Source organism: Ascaphus truei, unplaced genomic scaffold (genome assembly GCF_040206685.1).
Source record: "Ascaphus truei isolate aAscTru1 unplaced genomic scaffold, aAscTru1.hap1 HAP1_SCAFFOLD_564, whole genome shotgun sequence".
Classification (NCBI taxonomy): domain Eukaryota; kingdom Metazoa; phylum Chordata; class Amphibia; order Anura; family Ascaphidae; genus Ascaphus; species Ascaphus truei.
In genome coordinates, this window is record NW_027456896.1 from 152435 (window position 1) to 172500 (window position 20066).

Sequence of the window (20066 nt, forward strand, 5' to 3'; positions counted from 1 at the left end):
AGAGCATAACAGAAGGTACTCACTCAGCCAATGTAGAAGGTAAAAGGAAGTGAGAGGGAATCTGGGTAGCAGGATAGTCTGGGGACAGACTATCTGTGAGCAAGGCAGAGGGGGAGAGCAGACTAGCCCATTCTGAAAGAAAGGCTGAGGTTGCTATAGCAACTCACTGACTATGTCTATATAAACAACATGTGTATCAAAATGTTGTCTTTTACACATGCAGCAAGCTTCTGGGACAGGGAAAATAACAGGCAGCTAACTAGGGAGAAATGAATCCCATAAGCTGCAAAGGGAGACAGAGGAATATGGAATCTAGTTCCAGGACAATGGTCACCCTACGCCTTGCGCATCTGCTTGGGAAATGGGGCCACTGCCAGGACCGCATTGAACATCCGAAGGAGACAATTGCTCAAAGAACTTCTTATAATAGAGATTCGAGAAGCCATCCGGCCCCGGAGCCTTGGATGGTTTCAGCTTGTCGACTACCCGTGACAATTCTTCTATTGTAAAGCTTGCTCCCAGTACCTCCCTATCCTAACTGCCTAATCTTGGCAGCTTGGAGCTTTCCAGGAACTCCCTTAGAGCTCTTTTTGTTCTAGAATTGTGTGCCACTTTTACTCCATTGCACAGAGCAAGACAGCTCAGTCAATCAGCTGCTCTGCTCTGTCCCCCTCCTCACAGCGGGGGCGCAGGAAGGTGGCGCAGGAAGGCGGCGCAGGAAGGCAGAGGGGGGCGTGGGCAGGGCTGAAGGTAAGCCCGGCACACAGCTCCCTCTCTGTCACAGGGCAATGGCGGCCATTATAGATGCCACACAGCCGAACCAGAGCCTCGCACCACCACCGCACATACCGTTTACAGTCCAGCCCTTGGATGGGAGGCAAGTCTGAAAGCCCCGGTGGCGCAGATAGCCGTAGACCGCTCCGCCTATAGCCGCTAGCTCTTATCTTCTTTATTGGTGCCCAGTGTGTTAGGAGGTACTGGGAGCTCGGTGGTCCCGCAATGTCACTGCCTTTTTCGCCACTCACTTTTATTCTGCTCCCGTGGTGTTCGCCTCCTAGGTCATCCGACCCGTGGGTGGTCCGGCAGGGGGGCACGAATAGCCCGCGATTGCAAGCAAGTCTGCTTCTGGGATTCTTGGCATATAATAATTATTATTTTTTCTGAATTTGGACTAGTATTACTCAGTCAATGTTTATCTTAGGGAGCTTCAGACAAACCCGACTATCCCTGTCAGGCTCCAAACCACGTCCCTCCACTCAATTCTCCTCCTCACTTTTAAAGCTTTATTCTTCTGCCCCTCCTTACATCTCAGCCCTATTTTCTTGCTATGCACCATCCCGACTCTTGCATTGTCCCCCTTTCTATCTAAAGCTCTCTCCCGCCTTAAACCTTTCTCACTGCCCCACACCTCTGGAATGACCTTTAAGACCCACCTTAAGACACACTTGCTTAAAGAAGCATGTGAGTAGCACCGTGGATAATACTATACACATGATACATAAAGCTTGGCCCCCTGCAGATGCACTTACCAGAATGCCCTCCTACTGTCTCTGTAAATTCTTCCTACCAATTAGATTGTAAGCTCTTCGGAGCTCCTCTTCCGAAATATTACTTTTTGTCTGAAGCACTTATTCCCATCATTTGCTATTTGTATTATTTGTTATTTACGGTATATGATTGTCACGTGTATTATTACTGTGAAGCGCTATGCACATTAATGGCGCTATATAAATAAAGACCTACATACATACAAGTCTGGTTATCAGGCATCTCAATGTTAGAACAGAAGGATTGTGGGGTGGGGACAGAAATCAGGTCTCTTCGGCTCAAAGCATGCTGGGAGCTGTAGTCTTAGCACCTCCTCCCAGCATGCACACATTTATTGGGGCAGTGTTAGGGGCTGAGGAGGAGATATGACACATAAAAGGAGCAGTTAGGGGAGGAGCTGCTTTGCGCGTTATTATAAAGGGAATATATGAGAGTTTGCACCTGTAACTGCCTCTGTTTCATATTTTCTTTGTTTTAATTAAATGAAGGATCAAGGCACAAAACATGATATAAATTTAATAAGAATAGATATGACACATTAATTCCCAGATACTTAATGCATGAGGGGCACCATCGGTAGTTGAAATTTAGCTTAAGGAGTTTGACTGTGGGGTCGGGAAGACTAAGATTTAGGGCCTCAGATTTGTCGCTGTTTATTTTATACCCTGATACCTTACCTTTTGTTTTTTTAAATACAGGATTGATACAGCAGGCCAGCGGGGACCCACGGGACAACCCAAGGACCCCCAGCCACCCACAGGGACCACCTGAGGAACCACGGGGGACAGCTGCGGGGAAGAACCAGTGGCCCCACAGCTGTGGGGGTCCCAGCCACCCACGGGGCCACCCGAGGGCCCCCCAGACACCCGTGGGAATCACCCCAGGGCCCCGAGACACCCGCGGGGACCACCTGGAGGCCCACAGAGCCTAGCGGGGATAACCCAAGTCCCCCAGACACTGGTGGGCACCCCCAGGGTGAACTGTGGAACCTGCGGAAACCCATCTGGACTACCGGGGCCCCCTGCTGGACTGCGGTATTAATCCTGTGTGTAAAAAAAATAATGGTTTCATGAATATTGTAATGGTTTATTAGGGACCTAGGAGGTGGGTAGTGGGGCTGTTATGTGTATTTTTGTTTATTGTGGGTAGTGGGGGTGGGTGAATGGGGTATTGGTCCCAAGGAAGGGTGTTTAGGCCTACCGGGTGGGGGGTAGCGGGAGGGGTTAACCCCTTCATTACCTTAGCGTTATTAACCGCTAAGATAAAGAAGAGGTTGTCATCCTGCAACCCCCCCGCAAGGCCTAAACACCCACCCAGGGCCAAATACCACCTTCACCCACCCCCGCTATCCTCAATAAGCCTGGCACGGGTGTATAACCCCTTCATTGCCTTGGCGGTAATGAAGTTGCCTGTAAATGCATTTTTTATGCATCAGATTCATGCCGGGGGTCTCTGGTGCTGATATTAATGGATTTCATCTCCGGGACACATGCATTTTATTTTCATCGCTGCTTCACCCCACCTTCTTGCCAACTTTTGTGGCAGGACAATTTGGAGAAGAAACAGCAATTTTAAAGTGGCGATCAGCCGCAATAAGCTGATCAGGGCTTATAGAATTGAGCGTGTTTGAAAAACCGGCAATCAGTGCCAAAAAGTGGCTTATCACCGCGCGTCTGCCGATTTTTTTTTTTTTTTTGGCAACAAACCCGGTAATTTTTGCTCTTATCGCCAGCTTCTCTGGGCTTACTCGCTGCTTACTGCATTAGGGCCTTAGGGAGGATTTGTTCTTATAAAGTATACCAAGTTTGGCATAGGATTTGGATGTCAGGGTATCAATGTGCAACCCAAATGTTAAATGGGAGTTGAACTATATGCCCAGATATTTCAAACAAGTAACAGGGGCTAGGATGGTATTAGAGTTGGTTTTTATCTGAAGCTCTGTCATTGGAAGCTTTAGCAATTTAGCTCTGGTCCCAAATACCATTGTTACAGTCTTGTCAGTGTTTAAACTCAGTTTGTTTTGGGAAATTCAGTTTCAAGTCTCAAAAAATCAGATTGAAGTATGTGTTCAAGGTCAGAGAGGCGAGGGCTGCGTGCATATAGGATAAGATCTAAGGCCTCTCACAATAACCCGTTAGGAATATTAACTCCTCATCTATCCGACATAAGTATAAAATATACTCTAACCAAGACCCCTAATACAGAGTTACCCACCTTATACGGGAGCAGCTGCCAGACGAGTATAGTAAATATATCTTATTTCTTTTACCACTGGAGGGCAGCGTGGAGTTACAAGGAGTGGCGCCCGTAAGGACGACGTGCCAGTTAGACGGAAGGAGATGCGCACACACTTTTATGTGAAACGGATATATTTGGGGAGGGATTTAGTAGTCTGAGTGAGAAAATTGATATTTTGTCACAATGGATAAATGTAAAAATTAACCATTTAAAAATGCACAGATTTTATCCCACTTTTGGAAATTGGGGATGTTGCCTAAAAGTCTGAGAATGCATAAAGTGCCACCCGTGGGCTTTAATGAAGCAGCATTTGTGGGCTAAAGGGAACAGCATTCTGTATAAAGGTATTTTGGACTCGATATAAATAATTGAAGCCAAAAACTAATATTAAGTAAATTGAGAATGGAAAAATCTTCAAGCACAAACGTACAGAACGTGATATTCTGAGAGATCTTACAGATGTTATCAAATCCCACAATAAATATATAGAAAATGTCTGTATAGAACGAGTCAAACAAGAATATGCCAATAACACGTTTCCTTGGGAGATACATGGGCCACAATTCAGGTCATTTAGCTGAAAGGGAAGCCGGTCAGCCAGTAGAGCAGGTCAGCCGGTCAGCCGGTAGAGCAGGTCAGCCGGTAGAACAGGTCAGCCAGTAGAGCAGGTCAGCCGGACAGCCGGTAGAGCAGGTCAGCCGATCAGCCGGTAGAGCAGGTCAGCCGGTCAGCCAGTGGAGCAGGTCAGCTGGTCAGCTCTGAGATCAGCATTACTTATATCCCCTACACATTGCCCCCTGCATGTAATGCTGCAGAACAGCCCGCACTGCATATACTGTACATGAGATACTTAACCCTTTCTTTTCGCTCGACTCTAATCTGAATGATTTGCTAATTGGTTTGTAATTAGAGATATATTTGTAGCAGAATCCCATGTATGTTCTTTTTACCCTTTTAGATACCGTTTTGTGTAATAAAAGATATGACAGATCAGAGGGGCTTCCTGTTTGCACGTGTGTTTTGGCAGAAGTGTATATGTGACCCTATAAATCTCCTTCACACCCGGGCTTGGCAGCGTGACACTAGTGCAGCGTCCTAGGTAAGAATCACTGAGCTGTTAGCAATAGATACAATGGATAGAAAAGACACTACACATAGGTTGGATTAAAGAGAATATTTTATTGAAATAATTAATCTCTTTGCTGATAGGGGCCTGCAGCACATTGCAGAGCGATATAGTAACACGCAGAGCAATGCATTGCAGGCCCCACCGGCAGCAAAGGGGTGAAGACCAATGCAGGGTGTATAAAGATCTCACTGATAATTCATGCACAAAGGGCAGTTTGTTGCTGTGATCCAGAGGAAGGCGAAACATAACCCCTGCTGTGCAATGGGGGAAAAAAATTCCTTCCTGACCCCATTAAATGGCGATCGGAGGGTCCCTGGATCACTGCGCAGTGAGATCAGATGGAGCAGCACAGATCAGCGTTATTATACACAGGGGCACACTCAGTATATAGAGATGCGGGTGATGGGGCCCTTGTGCCCCTGTGTATAACTCACCTGCTCCCCCATTCCCCTGCATATCTATCCCATTCACCCCCTTTCCTCCCGCATATCTCGCAGGGCCGGCCGTCCATTAGGCGGTCGCCTAGCGCGCAAAGGTTTTAGGGGCGCATTAATAATAATTATAATTTTTTACTCTTATTATTTTTTATTTATTTATGGGTTTTTTTTAAATTATTTTTCTTTTTTTTATCCAGTATTTTGGCGCCCTTTTATTTTTATTATGCGTCGCGCTGGGTTGTGGTCGTAGCCCCGATAGCTACGCCACTGTTTATTTTATTATTTTATTTATCTTATTATTATTTTTATACAACTGGGGCGCAAATTTTAAGTTTCACCTAGGGCGCATGAAACCCGTGCACCGGCCCTGCTCCTAGTTCTCTCACCCTCTCATGCCCAATATCCCTATCTCCCTCTAGTACCTGTCCCTCCCGCAGCCTTCCTGATCTTATCTGCCTCTCCTGCGGTTAAACCAACTTCTCAGGGCCCCTAGAATACCCCTGTTTCTACGCCCTGGCCCCTCTGCTACCTGCCCCTGGGATCTTCTCCCCAGCCTGTGAAAGGGGAAGCAACACATCCCTCCACACCTCTCGTATTCCCCTTCGTGGTTGTCCACCTCGTCACCCCACTTGTCGTCCGCCTTGAAGTCCGTCTCGCTTTCCGTCTCGCTGTCCACCTCACTGTCCGCCTCGCTGTCCGCCTCGCTGTCCGCCTCGCTGTCCGCCTCGCTGTCCGCCTTGCTATCCGCCTCGCTGTCCGCCTCGCTGTCCGCCTCGCTGTTCGTCTCGCTGTCTGCCTCGCTGTCCGCCTCGCTGTCCCCCTCGCTGTCCGCCTCGCTGTCCGCCTCACTGTCTGCCTCATAGCCCGTCTCGTAGCCCGCCTCGTTGCCCGCCTTGTAGCCCGCCTCGTAGCCCGCCTCGTTGTCCGCCTCATTGTCTGCCTCGTCGTCTGCCTCGTCGTCTGACTCGTCGTCCGCCTCGTCGTCCGCATCATCGTCCTCTAGGACAAAGGGCACCACCTTTGTGCGTCCGCTGACCTGCAGGAGACATGAAGTGTTTGTAACCAGGGACAGTGATACTCTGTATCGCAAGAGTTCCTGTGCCACTTATACCCCCTCCCCAATACCCAATTATACCGCCCTCCACAGGGCCAGTACCTGTTATACCCACCTCCCCTGGCCCAGTACCCAGTTATACACCCCTCCCCAGGCCCAGTACCGTTGTACCCACCTCACCAGGCCCAGTACCCAGTTATACACCCCTCCCAAGGTCCAGTACCCGTTATACCCTACACCCCTACCCAGGCCCAGTACCCGTTATACCCACCTCACCAGGCCCAGTACTCAGTTATACACCCCTCCCCAGGCCCAGTACCCATAATACCCACCTCACTAGGCCCAGTACCCATTATATACCCCTCCCCAGAACTCCGTTATATCTCTCCCCAGGGTCCTTTACACACACCCTCCCCAGGCCCAGTACCGTTGTACCCACCTCACCAGGCCCAGTACCCAGTTATACACCCCTCCCAAGGCCCAGTACCCGTTATACCCTACACCCCTACCCAGGCCCAGTACCCGTTATACCCACCTCACTAGGCCCAGTACTCAGTTATACACCCCTCCCCAGGCCCAGTACCCGTAATACCCACCTCACTAGGCCCAGTACCCATTATACACCCCTCCCCAGAACTCCGTTATATGTCTCTCCCCAGGGTCCTTTACACACACCCTCCCCAGACGCAGGACCCCCAACGGTGGAGGTGTAATGCCACATGGGTAGTGGAAGGTTTCTCAGAGAAGGTGTCCATGTGTCACAGCTGTTTCATCACCTTGGATGAGAAGTCTCCCTACTCGGCCTTTCCTTTCTCTCTCCTGTCAGTCTCTCTCTCCACCTTTAATCTTATCTCTTTTATTTATCTCTGTCCTTCCTTATTTTTGTTTCTATGGTTTTCTCCACCCCCCCATGTAATAGGGGCACAAACCTCGGATTTGGGGAACGCTCCCATCCCATGAGACCCGAGGAAACAGGGACCCACTAACCTTCATTAAAACATCTCCAGCAGGTTCTGTATTATTACACTGTAAAGTGTTGCAGACTTTTCAATAAATAGTGTCCTGTACAACAGCTAATAGCACAGTGTGTGCGACAGATTCACAGCTCCGCCATTCCCATTTACCTCTAAAGTGCTTTTTCTAGCATCTTCCTCGTCGCTGTCCTCCTCCTCCCATGCCTGTGATACAGAGGATAGTAATGTGATCACATGTATTCCTCACTCCTATACATGTCCTGGTGCTGTATGGGGGGTTTGACGGTTAAGCCAATTGTCCACAGAAGAAAGGGGGGGAGGGGGGAAGGAGGGGGCTTTGAAGATGTGCTGCTCAGGGGTTTGGTGCTCTTGCGTCGGGCAAAGTGATGTCTTGAGGTGTACGGGAGGGGAGGTGAACGGGAGGGGCAGCGAACGGGAGGGGCGGCGAACGGGAGGGGGGTTGAGGCGGCGAACGGGAGGGGGGGTTAGGCGGCAAATGGGAGGGGGTTGAGGCGGTGAACGGGAGGGGGGCTGAGGCGGCGAACGGGAGGGGGGGTGAAGCGGTGAACGGGAGGGGGGGTGAGGCGGTGAATGGGAGGGGGGGTGAGGCGGTGAACGGGAGGGGGGGTGAGGCGGTGAACGGGAGGGGGGGTGAGGCGGTGAACGGAAGGGATGTTGAAGGGGAGGCGGGGTGAGGCGGTGAACGGGAGGTGTGTCCGCGGTAGGGTTGACGGGGAGGGGTGGTGATGCGTGTGTGGTGGCAGGGTAGATGACCGAGTGTGTCTGCAGTTCCAAGAGGGCGTGCGTCGTGTGAGTAACAGAGGTTGGTGTGTGGGAGGCGCGGTGAAGGTGAGCTGGGTCGACATTAGGGTGTGCGGGCCATAGAGGGTGGTGGAATGGCATTGCTGAGGTGAGCGGAGGTGTGGGTAAGCGGTGAACGTGAGGGGTGCTGGCAGACTACAGAGAAGTGCGTGCGGTACCGAGAGGGCGTGCGTCGTGTGAGTATCAGAGGTTGTGGGGTGGCAGGCACGTTGAACGTGAGATGTTCCAGGATCCACAGTAAGGTGTGGGGGACACAGAGGGTGCCGGCGTAGCATTGGGGATGTGGGACAGAGGAGTGTGTACGGTCCAGAGATGGTGTGCGTGTTCGCAAGTGGTGAGGGAGGGAGTGAAGACGCGCTGATCGTGAGGTGTTTGGCCACGTTAGAGAGTACGGTGTGTGGTCCCGAGCGGCATACAAATTGGGTTGAGGTGGTGGTGAGGCGGTGAACAGAGGTGTCCGAAGAGGCGTGCTACCGTGCGGTGTTGGGTGCCGGGGGTGAGTGTTGCGTGAGGGTGGGGTGCAAAAGCATAAAATGGCATATAGTTTGTTTCTAAGAAGACACTGTACCTGAGTATTCGGCAGGGGATGAGCAGTGGGGTTATTTTATTTTCTGATGTGACAGCAGGCAGTGAGGCGTCAAAATGGCTCCCAAAGCTCAGTGAATCTTGGGAGAGTGTGGCAGTGGTGTAGGTGTGGTGAGCGAAGGCAGCAGGCCAATGAGAGGTGTTCGGGGGCGGGGGTGCCAATGGACCAATCAGATTGGCCCGAGGCTGAGTGACGGACCAACGGACCAATCTGATTGCCCATAAGCACTGCTAACATAAAACGTTTAAAAAAAAAAAAAAAAAAAAAAAAAAAATATATATATATATATATATATATATATATATATATATATATATATATATATATTGTAGTGTGTGTCTGTGCTTCTACAAGAGTATCAATCGGTGTATATTTTAGTGGGTATATGTGTGAATATAACTGATTGTGCGTTTGTATCTCACTCTCGCGCGCTCTTGCTCTATCACACACACACACACACACACACACACACACACACACACACACACACACACACACACACACACACACACACACACACACACACACACACACACACACACACACACACACACACACACACACACACACACACACACACACACACACACACCTTTTTTAGGACTCTAGCACTGTAGCACTGAGAGTCTTAGCAAACACATAGAGATACAGCGAGACATGAAGGGACACAAGATACACTCAAAAGGAACATGAAAAATGTGTGCGGCAGATTCACAGCTCCGCCATTCCCATTTACCTGTGAAGCGCTGTTTCTTGCTTCTTCCTCGTCGCTGTCCTCCTCCTTCCATGCCTGTGATACAGAGGATAGTAATGTGATCACATGTATTCCTCCCTCCTATACAGTACATGTCCTGGTGCTGTATGGGGGGTTTGACGGTTAAGCCAATTGTCCACAGCACTCAAACAGTAATAATTTTCACAACCCAACGTTGCTTCTCAATGTTAGCAACGCTTCGGAGTAATAGACTCCTGCAAGGCCCGTTCCCCGACAGGGGGGGATAGCCGGGACAGGTGTCCCGGTCCAGGTGTCTGTGGGAGGGCCCGGCCGGTGCTGCAAGCTGGGCCTAACCTCTAGCCTGGCCGGCTGCCAGTCCTCTCGTGGCCGGGTCCCGGATATCCCTCTGCTGCAGGCCTCTTCTTTCTGTCCCACGCCAAGCTTCCAATGCCGGCGCACATCTCTGATGTCAGCGTGCCGGAAGTAAGCTTGGCCCAGTTTCTCGTGTGCGCCAGTGTTAAAAGCACATGGGACAGAGAGACTTGCAGCTGCAGGGAGAGCCGGGGCCCACAGAGAAGACCTGCAGAACTTGCAGGGCCGGCCGGTGCCCCTGCAGACACCGGGCCAGGCCGAACCATCCACAACGTAAGTCTGTTTTTTTTTTAGTATTTGGGGGGGGGGGGGGGGGGGGAGGGGGTGTTGTTTTTATATGCATGGGGGGGGGGGGTTATATGTATTGGGGGCTTTTAAATATGCATTGGGCTATTTTTTCTATGCATTGGTTTCTTTTTTTTATTTGCACTGGGGTGTGTTTATATGCACTGGGGTTTGTTTATATGCACTGGGGTTTGTTTATATGCATTGGGGTTTGTTTATATGCATTGGGGTTTGTTTATATGCATTGGGGTGTGTTTATATGCATTGGGGTTTGTTTATATGCATTGGGGTGTGTTTATATGCATTGGGGTGTGTTTATATGCATTGGGGTTTGTTTATACGCATTGTTTTTTTAAAAATGTATTGAGTTTATTTTATAAGCATTGTTTTTTTTGTACACCGAGAGGGTGCATGTGTAGTGAGAATGAGAGGGAGCATATGTCTGTATATAACCATTAATGTGTGTATCTGAGTGAGTGTATGTTACTGTCTGACAGTTTCTATGTTTGTAAAGCATAATGAGAAGTGTGATTGTGTGTGCGCGTATATATATATATATATATATATATATATATATATATATATATATATATATAAAGTAGTGTGTGTCTGTGCTTCTACAAGAGTATCAATCTGTGTGTATTTTAGTGGGTGTGTGTGAATATAACTGATTGTGCGTTTGTATTTTAGGAGCTGGAACCTGTTGGTACTCCGTTCCTGCAGTTTTTTAGGAGCAGGAACATGTGTGTGTGTATACTGTAGGTGTGAATATATATATATAGGAACGAAACTCTGTGCCGCTATCTCTCTCTCTCGCTCTCTCGCTCTCTTGCTCTATCACACACACCCCTACACACACACACACACACACACACACACACACACACACACACACACACACACACACACACACACACACACACACACACACACACACACACACACACACACACACACACACACACACACACATACACCTTTTTTAGGACGCTAGCACTGTAGCAGTGAGAGTCTTAGCAAACACTTAGGGGGCTATGCAATAAGCAGTGATAAATAGTGATAAGTCATTTTAAGAGCAAAAGTGCTCTTAGAACGTAACGTTACTCCGAGCGCTATTCACTAAGCCGCGCAAACAGGCCCTTTGCGCTCTAAAACTTACTTTTTCCTGGAAAAAAGTCCAACTTTGCTCGTACGATGAGCTGTTTGCGCTGAATCCTGCCCTTCTGCGGGATTCACTAAGCAACGCAAACTTATTGTACTTATTCTAAACACATGATACATAAAGCTTGGCCCCTGCAGACGCACTTACCAGAACAGATATGGATAATAGATTATTTGCCCATTATTAAATACTACATTAGCATACCTAAATAAAGTAAATAAAAACAGTAGCCAGCTAATCCAATGAATACAAGCAGTAATAACATCAACAATGAATTAATTAAACCATTAAACCAGAACGCAAACCCATTGAGCTTAGTGCAAAGCCCCCATAGAGATACAGCGAGACATGAAGAGACACAAGATACACTCAAAAGGAACAAGAAAAGTGACAGATCTAGTATAACAAGTGACAGACATACGCAGGGTTAATAAGAAAAGAGACAGTCGGATACTCACAGAGAAATGATCAGATAGATAACCTGTAACGGTGACAGAATCAGGACAAGTTCCAATAAAAGCCAGACACACTCCGGGTAACAACGTTTTATTTAAACACCTGGAATCTTGACCCCTCCGCCTGTAGTTTGGGAAAGGCTGAGGTTTTGGGATCTAAGTGTGTGGGGTTCTCTGTGTCTGGAGAGACCAATAAATGTTCTCTCTGTGTCTAGGGAGACCCCTAAATGTTCTCTCTGTGTCTGGAGAGACCCCTAAATATTCTCTCTGTATCTGGAGAGACCCCTAAATGTTCTCTCTTTATCTGGAGAGACCCCTAAATGGTCTCTCTGTGTCTGGAGAGACCCCTAAATATTCTCTCTGTGTCTAGGGAGACCCCTAAATGTTCTCTCTGTGTCTGGAGAGACCCCTAAATATTCTCTCTGTAACTGGAGAGACCCCTAAATGTTCTCTCTGTATCTGGAGAGACCCCTAAATGTTCTCTCTGTATCTGGAGAGACCCCTAAATGTTCTCTCTGTGCCTGGGGAGACCCCTAAATGTTCACTCTGTGTCTGGGGAGACCCAGAAATGTTCTCTCTGGGTCTGGGGAGACCCCTAAATGTTCTCTCTGTGTCTGGGGAGACCCCTAAATGTTCTCTCTGTGTCTGCTGAGACCCCTAAATGTTCTCTCTGTGTCTTGGTGACCACTAAATGTTCTCTCTGTGTCTGGTGAGACCCCTAAATGTTCTCTCTGTGTCTGGGTGACCACTAAATATTCCCCAGTGTAACTCGCTTCAAAATAACCCAGAAAAGTAGCATTGAGCCCTCGGTGACCGGGCGCTATGACCAGAGGGACTAGGCTCTCCCTTACCTGTGAGTGTGGACTACGTCCCCACTGGCCTCTCCCTCCCCCCTCCCCTGGCAGTGAGGGTGACACGGCCGGGGGAAGGGCCAGGGAGGTTAGAATTAGACAGAGGCGTGGGGTCAGCCTACGCCCTGCCATGAGAGTCCCGCCCACTCTGCCCTTTATTGTGAATATTGGTAAATATGTTGGTTGTACATGTTTAAAATAAAAAAAAGAATAAATAAACAATGAAAATGAATAACAGAAATAAAATAAAAGGTGGTGGGAGTGGCGAGTGGGCGCGGCTTATTTACACGTGTGCGTTCCTGGGGCCCCTTCTCGCCAGACGGCTGGGTAGGGGGAGTTACGGCCATTGGATCAGGTACCTTTGGCCTTTACCCAATGAGCGAGCACTCCGGCAGGGGGTTGGCACTTATTAGGTTAATTGAAGTTTTAATAGAAAGCCGCGGCCTCGCATCGCCAGACCTCGTGTTTGTGGTTATTTATGTATTGGTTATGGTGGGGTTTGGGACGCCAAGTGTAGAAGGGAAGAGGGGGGGGAGGGGGGGAGGGGGGTGGTCTCACGGTCTCCGAGGTCATGTTTCTATTTTATCAAATGTTTCCCCAGGAAAAAATTCATTGAGTTACCTCTGGTTTTCAGGCATGTCCTGGGGGAGTTATCACAGAGACACAGAAAGGTCGCTGAGTTTGGGTTAGTAACTCCCTTAACCTCTCAGCAGGTGAATTCCCCCTTGGCGCTTAACACGTTAAAAACAAGCGTTGCTATTTCTCTGCATGAAGTTGCAGGTAACTGGAAGAGTTACACAGTGACGGCTATTTCATCACTCACCTTCTTCACCCGAAACGGTATTCTTTTCGGTGTTATTTTCGGCTCCTCTTGGCATATCAATTCTTCGATCTGTATGCAGGACAATGCTTTAAGACAGGGTTGCGCAACCTTTTTCCCCTGCTCCCCCCCCCCCCTCCTCCTTACCTTGTCTCCGGCGTTCTGACGTATATATGTGATATCACTTTGCTATGGCAACGCCACATCATGTGACCTCACAGTGTCATTTGACGCCATGTTGCTGTCGCCAGAAGCCGCTGGAGACAAGGAAAGGGAACTTACAGAGGCCTTACGCGCGATCACCGGCATTTAATTTAAATGCTGTGGGGAATAGCGAGGGGCCTCTGTAAGCGCCAAGCCCCTCCTCCACAAGAAAATGTTGCGCCCCTCGATTTGAGCACCCCTGCTTTAAGAGATATTCTGGGACCCTCCAACTCCTCCATCGGACCCTTCCTCATACTGACTGACCTTGCAGTGCTCAGTATTACCTGCTATGATGCCTCTCAAAATACCATGCTAACTCATTCTGAACATACGTGTCCTTTCTACATGTTACTCAGCTAGTATGACCAGGGCCACAGACAGCTTTCCCGGGGCCCAGGACTAGTTTCCACCGGGGACCCTCACCCAAGGGTCAGCGACCTTGCGAGACATCCCCCCTCCCCCAACCTGGACCAACCCTAGACAACAACATTTCGGCCTGTGGTCTTTCCCAGGTAAAGTGGATAAACACACTAAAGCCAGTAAAGAAAGGCCAGCAGCCGAAACATTGTAGTCTGTGGCACAATAAATGATCTTTTTTGATTCAAATCCGTGTGCCCTTTTCCATCAATCATATTGTATACATTGGACAAAATGCAGGTCTTCCCTGAGACTAAGGGGCACCGGTAAAGGTATCACTACTTATTGTTTTTTTTTGGTGTGCAGCAAATCCCCATCATTTTTGCGTTCTCTTGCGCTGCCCCAATCTCACACACCACCTTGCTCTCTCACCCCCCTTTTACACTCCCCCGTCACCCTTTCCTTCCCCAAAGGTTGTCCTTTAATCAGATCTTACCTCAGGTGTCTCCATCTCCCTTAGAAATGTTCTGGCTTTAAACTGTGCGGCTCCTCTTGATCCGAACTTTCTTAGCTGACCCCTTTTAGAAATCACTCACGGGCGGTTTGGGTCCGAGGGATCTAAAAAATAAGCGACTCCAAAAAGATGTGAAATGGGGCTCTGAGGGGGAGACTTAAATAGTGGAGTGGAGGGTGTGAGGTGGCGGGTCAGTGATGTTGGTGTGTATGGGCGGGAGGCAGCAGGTGTGTGGCGGGTGTGTGAGTGAGGACAGGTGTGTGTTGAGTGCGTGCGGCAGCTGTGAGGCAGAGGCGGCCGGGTGAAAAGCAGAGGCGGGAGGGGGGGAGGCGGGAAGGGGATTAGGGGAAGTGGAGGGGGGGAAGGGGTGGAGTGGAGTGGGGGAAGTGGTGGAGTGGAGGGGGGGAGTGGAGGGGGGGGAGTGGAGGGTGGAGGAGTGGAGGGGGGGAGTGGAGGGTGGAGGGGGGTGAAGTGGAGGGGGGGGAGAGGAGGGTGGAGGGGAGGGTGGAGGGGGGGAGTGGAGGGTGGGAGTGGATGGCGGAGGGTGGTAAAGTGGAGGGTGGAGGGGGGTAAAGTGGAGGGTGGAGGGGGGGAGAGGAGGGTGGAGGGGGGGAGTGGAGGGTGGAGGGAGGGAGTGGAGGGTGGGAGTGGAGGGGGGGAGAGGAAGGGGAGGAGTGGAGGGGGTAGGGGAGGAGTGGAGGGTGGGGAATGGAGGAGGGACAGGGGAGGGTGGAGGTGGGAGTGGAGCGGGGGAGTGGAGGGACTTAAGTGGAGACTTAAATACTAGTTAATATAATCTACTTTACGAAGAAATATCTATTAAACTAAGAAATATAATCTATTATACTAAATATCTATTAAACTAATTAATATAATTATTGTACTAAGCAATATAATCTAATAAACTAAACAAAAATAATCTATTTAAAAACAATACAAGAAAAAGCTGGAGAAATACTGTAATACGTTAACCAAGCCACAGATTTGATGCCAATGAGCGTTGAACTCCTTACAGATCCACCGTCAGCTGGTTGTGGCAGAAAGTGATGACATGCAGTAGAACCCAGGCACAGAGCGGTTCAGCTGTAACCACGGAAATCTGGTCAGAAATCAACACAATATTTTTTGAAATTTAGAATGAGAATGTTCTGTATGTCATGCAGACTCTGAGCCCTGTCAGATGTTAGCAGCTTGTGATAATACTGTGTCCCATAACCTGCTTTATATGAAGTATCATTTTACACTAGTAGAGATGTTACATTTTGAAAAATAGCGACATTGTTCATTTTCTCTACAAATAATCAATTAAAAAGTTGAATAAAACGTTGTGTGTGTGGGTGTGTGTGCGCTATACAATATATATATATATACTACAGTAACACTGAAAGATGGCAAACTACACACATCTGTATACAAGAAACCAACTGACAGATGCAGTTACCTCCACAACTCCAGCTTCCATCCCACTCATACAAAAGAAGGTATCATACACAGCCAGGCTATAAGATACCACCACATATGCTCTGACACTGAAGACAGAAACAGGCATCTCACAACCCTGACCTAATCGTTCAGACAGAAGGGATACAAACCAAAGACCATTGCCAAAACTATTACATCTGCAATAAAAGCCCCACGAGAACACCTGCTACAATAGAGACAGAAAGAACCTACCACACGCATACCACTAGTGACTACATACAACCCTACCCTAGAGGGCATACGAAAAATAATCAAAGATGTGCAACTCATGCTGACAGAGGATGCAACATTAAAAGAAATCTTTCCCAAACCTCCCATTCTTGCGTTCCGGCAACCACCAAACCTCAATCAGAAATTAGTCAGCAGAAAACTTCACAACGATTTTAAAGACATGGATAATGGCACAAAGCCGTGCAGCAACAAACGCTGCAAACTCTGCAAACATATTTGCCAAGATCCCACAGCCAGTCACAACCATAGAACATTCAATGTTAAAGGATCATACAGCTGCACATCCAGGAATATACAGTAGTGTATATGATTCAATGCAACAAATGTGACCAAGGTTGCTACATTGGGGAAACCAGCCAAAAACTACAAGGAAGAATGAATATGCAGACACTCCATACTCCATCACGAAGAGGGAAGATACTGCTCACCTGTGGGACATCACTTCTCACAACCAGATCATTCCATAAATGATCTAAAAATCAAAATCCTCAATGGAATGTTTAAAAGCACCCAAGAACGGAAAACATTTGAACTCAGAATGATAAGACTCTTTGACACCAAAACCAAAGGACTTAATGTGGACATGGGTTTTCTCACACCCTATCAAAATTGCTTGTAATTATCCTGTTTGCCTCTATTCTTATTCACACTTTCTCTCTCCCCCCTTGTATCCCTACCCCTCCCCACCTTTCTTTGACACCGTTCCCTGGCTTCAAACACATTTAACACCCTACATTATCTACAGTAAATATCTGCTGGTTTTTTCCCCCCTCTCTCTACACTGTTTTAGCCATTGAAACCTTTGTATATCAGTATTGCTTGACCTGAAGAAGAGAGGATAACTCGAAAGCTTGTCCTATGACATAAACTGTTAGTCCAATAAAAAAGGTATCACCTAATACTGAAGAACTCATTTATTCTGCACTATCGCAACTGGACTAACACGGCTATTTTCTGCTTTATATATATATATATATATATATATATATATATACAGTGGTTGACAAATCACCAAAAAATATACTCGCCACACAAAAAAATCTACTCGCCACCTAGTACCAAACGTGTGCTGCTTTGGCCAATATTTACTCGCCCGGGGGTTAAATCCACTCGCCCGGGGCGAGCAAATGTATAGGTTTGTCGAACACTGTATATATATATATATATATATATATATATATATATATATATATATATATATATATATATATGTATATATATATATGTATATATATATATATGTATATATAGATGTGTATATATATATATATATATATATATATATATATATATATGTATATGTAGAGGTATCAGTACCGTGTTAGCCGAGCTTCAACAATCTCTCACATTTCCACACCTGCCCACACCATTTATATCCACTCCCACTCCACACACACCTTTTGTAAAGCACTGTATATACTGTGGGCTCTCCATTCATTTATATTCACACACACACTCTTACATCACTTGCTTTCAGGAACCTTTTGACACCTCTAGCCATAAAACACATCCACACTGGGGGAGGGACAAGCACAGATAACATTCCAAGAGATACTGTTTTTAAGTATACCTTTTGCTTGCTTCATTATTGTAATATCGCCGGAAGAAGAGATCAGTGTATCTCGAAAGCTCGCACAAATAAAAGTATTTCGTTAGCCACAGAACGGTATCATCTATTTATTTTTTGATTTTATATATATATATACAGTGTTCGACAATTATATACATTTACTCGCCCGTGGCGGGTGGATTTAACCCCCGGGCGAGTAAATATTGGCCCAAGCAGCATACATGTGTTTTTTAAATATCCCGCGCTCGCGCTGCTGCTTTTCCCGCGCTCGCGCTGGAGAAAAAAAAAATAAGCCGGATTCGGGTTCATGTTGTTGGGGGAGATTACTCCGCCTCCGGCTCTCTGAGCAGTGGCCTCCCTCCTCAGCGCTTCCACTCCTCCCCCTTCCGGCAGCCAGCCCTTCCACGCCTGTCTGCCTCAGGCCCCTGCAGGGCCATCTGTCGCCCCCCCTCCCTCCCATCGGGCCATCTGTCGCACCCCCCCTCCCTCCCATCGGGCCATCTGTCACCCCCTCCTCCCACCCATCGGGCCATCCTCCCCCCCTCCCACCCATCGGGCCATCCTCCCCCCCCCCTCCCATCGGGCCACCCGCCCCCCCCTCCCATCGGGCCACCTGCCCCCCCCTCCCATCGGGCCATCCGCCCCCCCTCCCATCGGGCCATCTGCCCCCCCCTCCCATCGGGCCATCCGCCCCCCCTCGTATCGGGCCATCCGCCCGCCCTCGTATCGGGCCATCCGCCCCCCCCCCCCCTCCCATCGGGCAATCCATCAGCCCTGCTCTTCTCCTGCTCTGATGGCCAGCTCAGCTGTTAGCAGGGGAAATCCCCTAACCGGAGCTACTCCCTGCTCTAAGCAGGGGAAATCCCCTAACCGGAGCTACTCCCTGCTCTAAGCAGGGGAAATCCCTCACCCGGTGCTGCCCCCGCTGCCATGTGCGACCCCTCCTGCCACTGAGTGTTTGTGTGTGTGTGTGTGTGTGTGTGTGAGTGACAGACTGTGTGTGTGTGTGTGTGTGTGTGTGTGTGTGTGTGTGTGTGTGTGTGTGTGTGTGTGTGTTTGTCTGAGTGAGAGTGAGTGTCTGTGTGTCTGTGAGTGTGTCACCCCCTCTCTCTCTCCCTCTCCCTGTGTCACCCTCTCCCTCTCCCTGTGTCACCCTCCCTCTCCCTGTGTCACCCTCTCCATGTGTCACCCTCTCCTTGTGTCACCCTCTCCCTGTGTCACCCTTTCCCTGTGTCACCCTCTCCCTGTGTCACCCTCCCTCTCCCTGTGTCACCCTCCCTCTCCCTGTGTCACCCACCCTCTCCCTGTGTCACCTACCCTCTCCCTCTCCCTCTCCCTGTGTCACCCTCTCCCTCTCCCTGTGTCACCCTTCCTCTCCCTGTGTCACCCTCACCCTCTCCCTGTTTCACCCACCCTCTCCCTGTTTCACCCACCCTCTCCCTCTCCCTGTGTCACCCTATCCCTGTGTCACCCTCTCCCTGTGTCACCCTCTCCCTGTGTCACCCTCTCCCTGTGTCACCCTCTCCCTCTCCCTGTGTCACCCCCTCCCTCTCCCTGTGTCACCCTCCCTCTCCCTGTGTCACCCTCTCCCTCTCCCTGTGTCACCCTCTCCCTCTCCCTGTGTCACCCTCTCCCTGTGTCACCCTCTCCCTCTCACCCTCTCCCTGTGTCACCCTCTCCCTCTCCCTGTGTCACCCTCTCCCTCTCCCTGTGTCACCCTGTCACGCTCCCTGTCACCCTCCCTCTCCGTGTCACCCTCTCCCTGTGTGACCCACCCTCTCCGTCTCCCTGTGTCACCCTCTCCCTGTGTCGCCCTCTCCCTGTGTTGCCCTCTCCCTCTCTCTGTCACCCTCTCCCTCTTTCTGTCACCCTCTCCCTCTCTGTCACCCTCTCCATCTCTCTCCCTCTCCCTGTGTCACCCTCCCTCTCCCTGTGTCACCCTCCTTCTCCCTGTGTCACCCTCCCTCTCCCTGTGTCACCCTCCCCCTCTCCCTGTCACCCTCCCTCTCCCTTTGTCACCCTCCCCCTCTCCCTGTCACCCTCCCCTCTCCCTGTCACCCTCCCTCTCCTTGTCACCCTCCCTCTCCCTGTCACCCTCCCTCTCCATGTCACCCTCCCTCTCCCTGTGTCACCCACCCTCTCCCTGTGTCACCCACTCTCTCCCTGTGTCACCCTCCCTCTCCCTGTGTCACCCTCCCACTCCCTGTGTCACCCTCCCTTTCCCTGTGTCACCCTCTCCCTGTGTCACCCTCTCCCTGTG

At 49.3% G+C, this 20066-nt stretch overlaps 1 protein-coding gene and 1 long non-coding RNA gene across 3 annotated transcripts in view; both read right to left on the reverse strand.

The window, feature by feature from the left end:
• Positions 1-4955: 4955 nt before the first annotated feature.
• Positions 4956-14946, reverse strand: LOC142485356 (uncharacterized). The gene is made up of 5 exons (XM_075584389.1): positions 14506-14946; positions 13452-13520; positions 9525-9578; positions 7531-7584; positions 4956-6388 (listed from the first exon to the last, which is right to left on the reverse strand). Exons 1-5 carry the CDS (start codon positions 14518-14520, stop codon positions 5801-5803), a joined length of 780 nt encoding a protein of 259 aa, XP_075440504.1. The 5' UTR covers positions 14521-14946; the 3' UTR covers positions 4956-5800.
• Positions 14947-15048: 102 nt separating this feature from the next.
• The window catches only part of LOC142485353 (uncharacterized), a 41033-nt gene continuing 36015 nt past the window's right edge, over positions 15049-20066 (reverse strand). For both annotated transcript variants that reach the window (XR_012798397.1, XR_012798396.1), the window contains exon 3: positions 15049-15622. This is a non-coding gene — a long non-coding RNA (uncharacterized LOC142485353). The remainder of the gene's footprint in view (positions 15623-20066) is intronic.

What these genes read in the sequence shown, in the direction of transcription:
- LOC142485356 (XM_075584389.1), bottom strand. An exon ending in TACCGTTTCGGGTGAAGAAG is followed by an intron (nt 9,579 to 13,451) that starts GTGAGTGATGAA and finishes TCTGTATCACAG; the next exon opens with GCATGGAAGGAGGAGGACAG. An exon ending in CAAGAAACAGCGCTTCACAG is followed by an intron (nt 7,585 to 9,524) that starts GTAAATGGGAAT and finishes TCTGTATCACAG; the next exon opens with GCATGGGAGGAGGAGGACAG.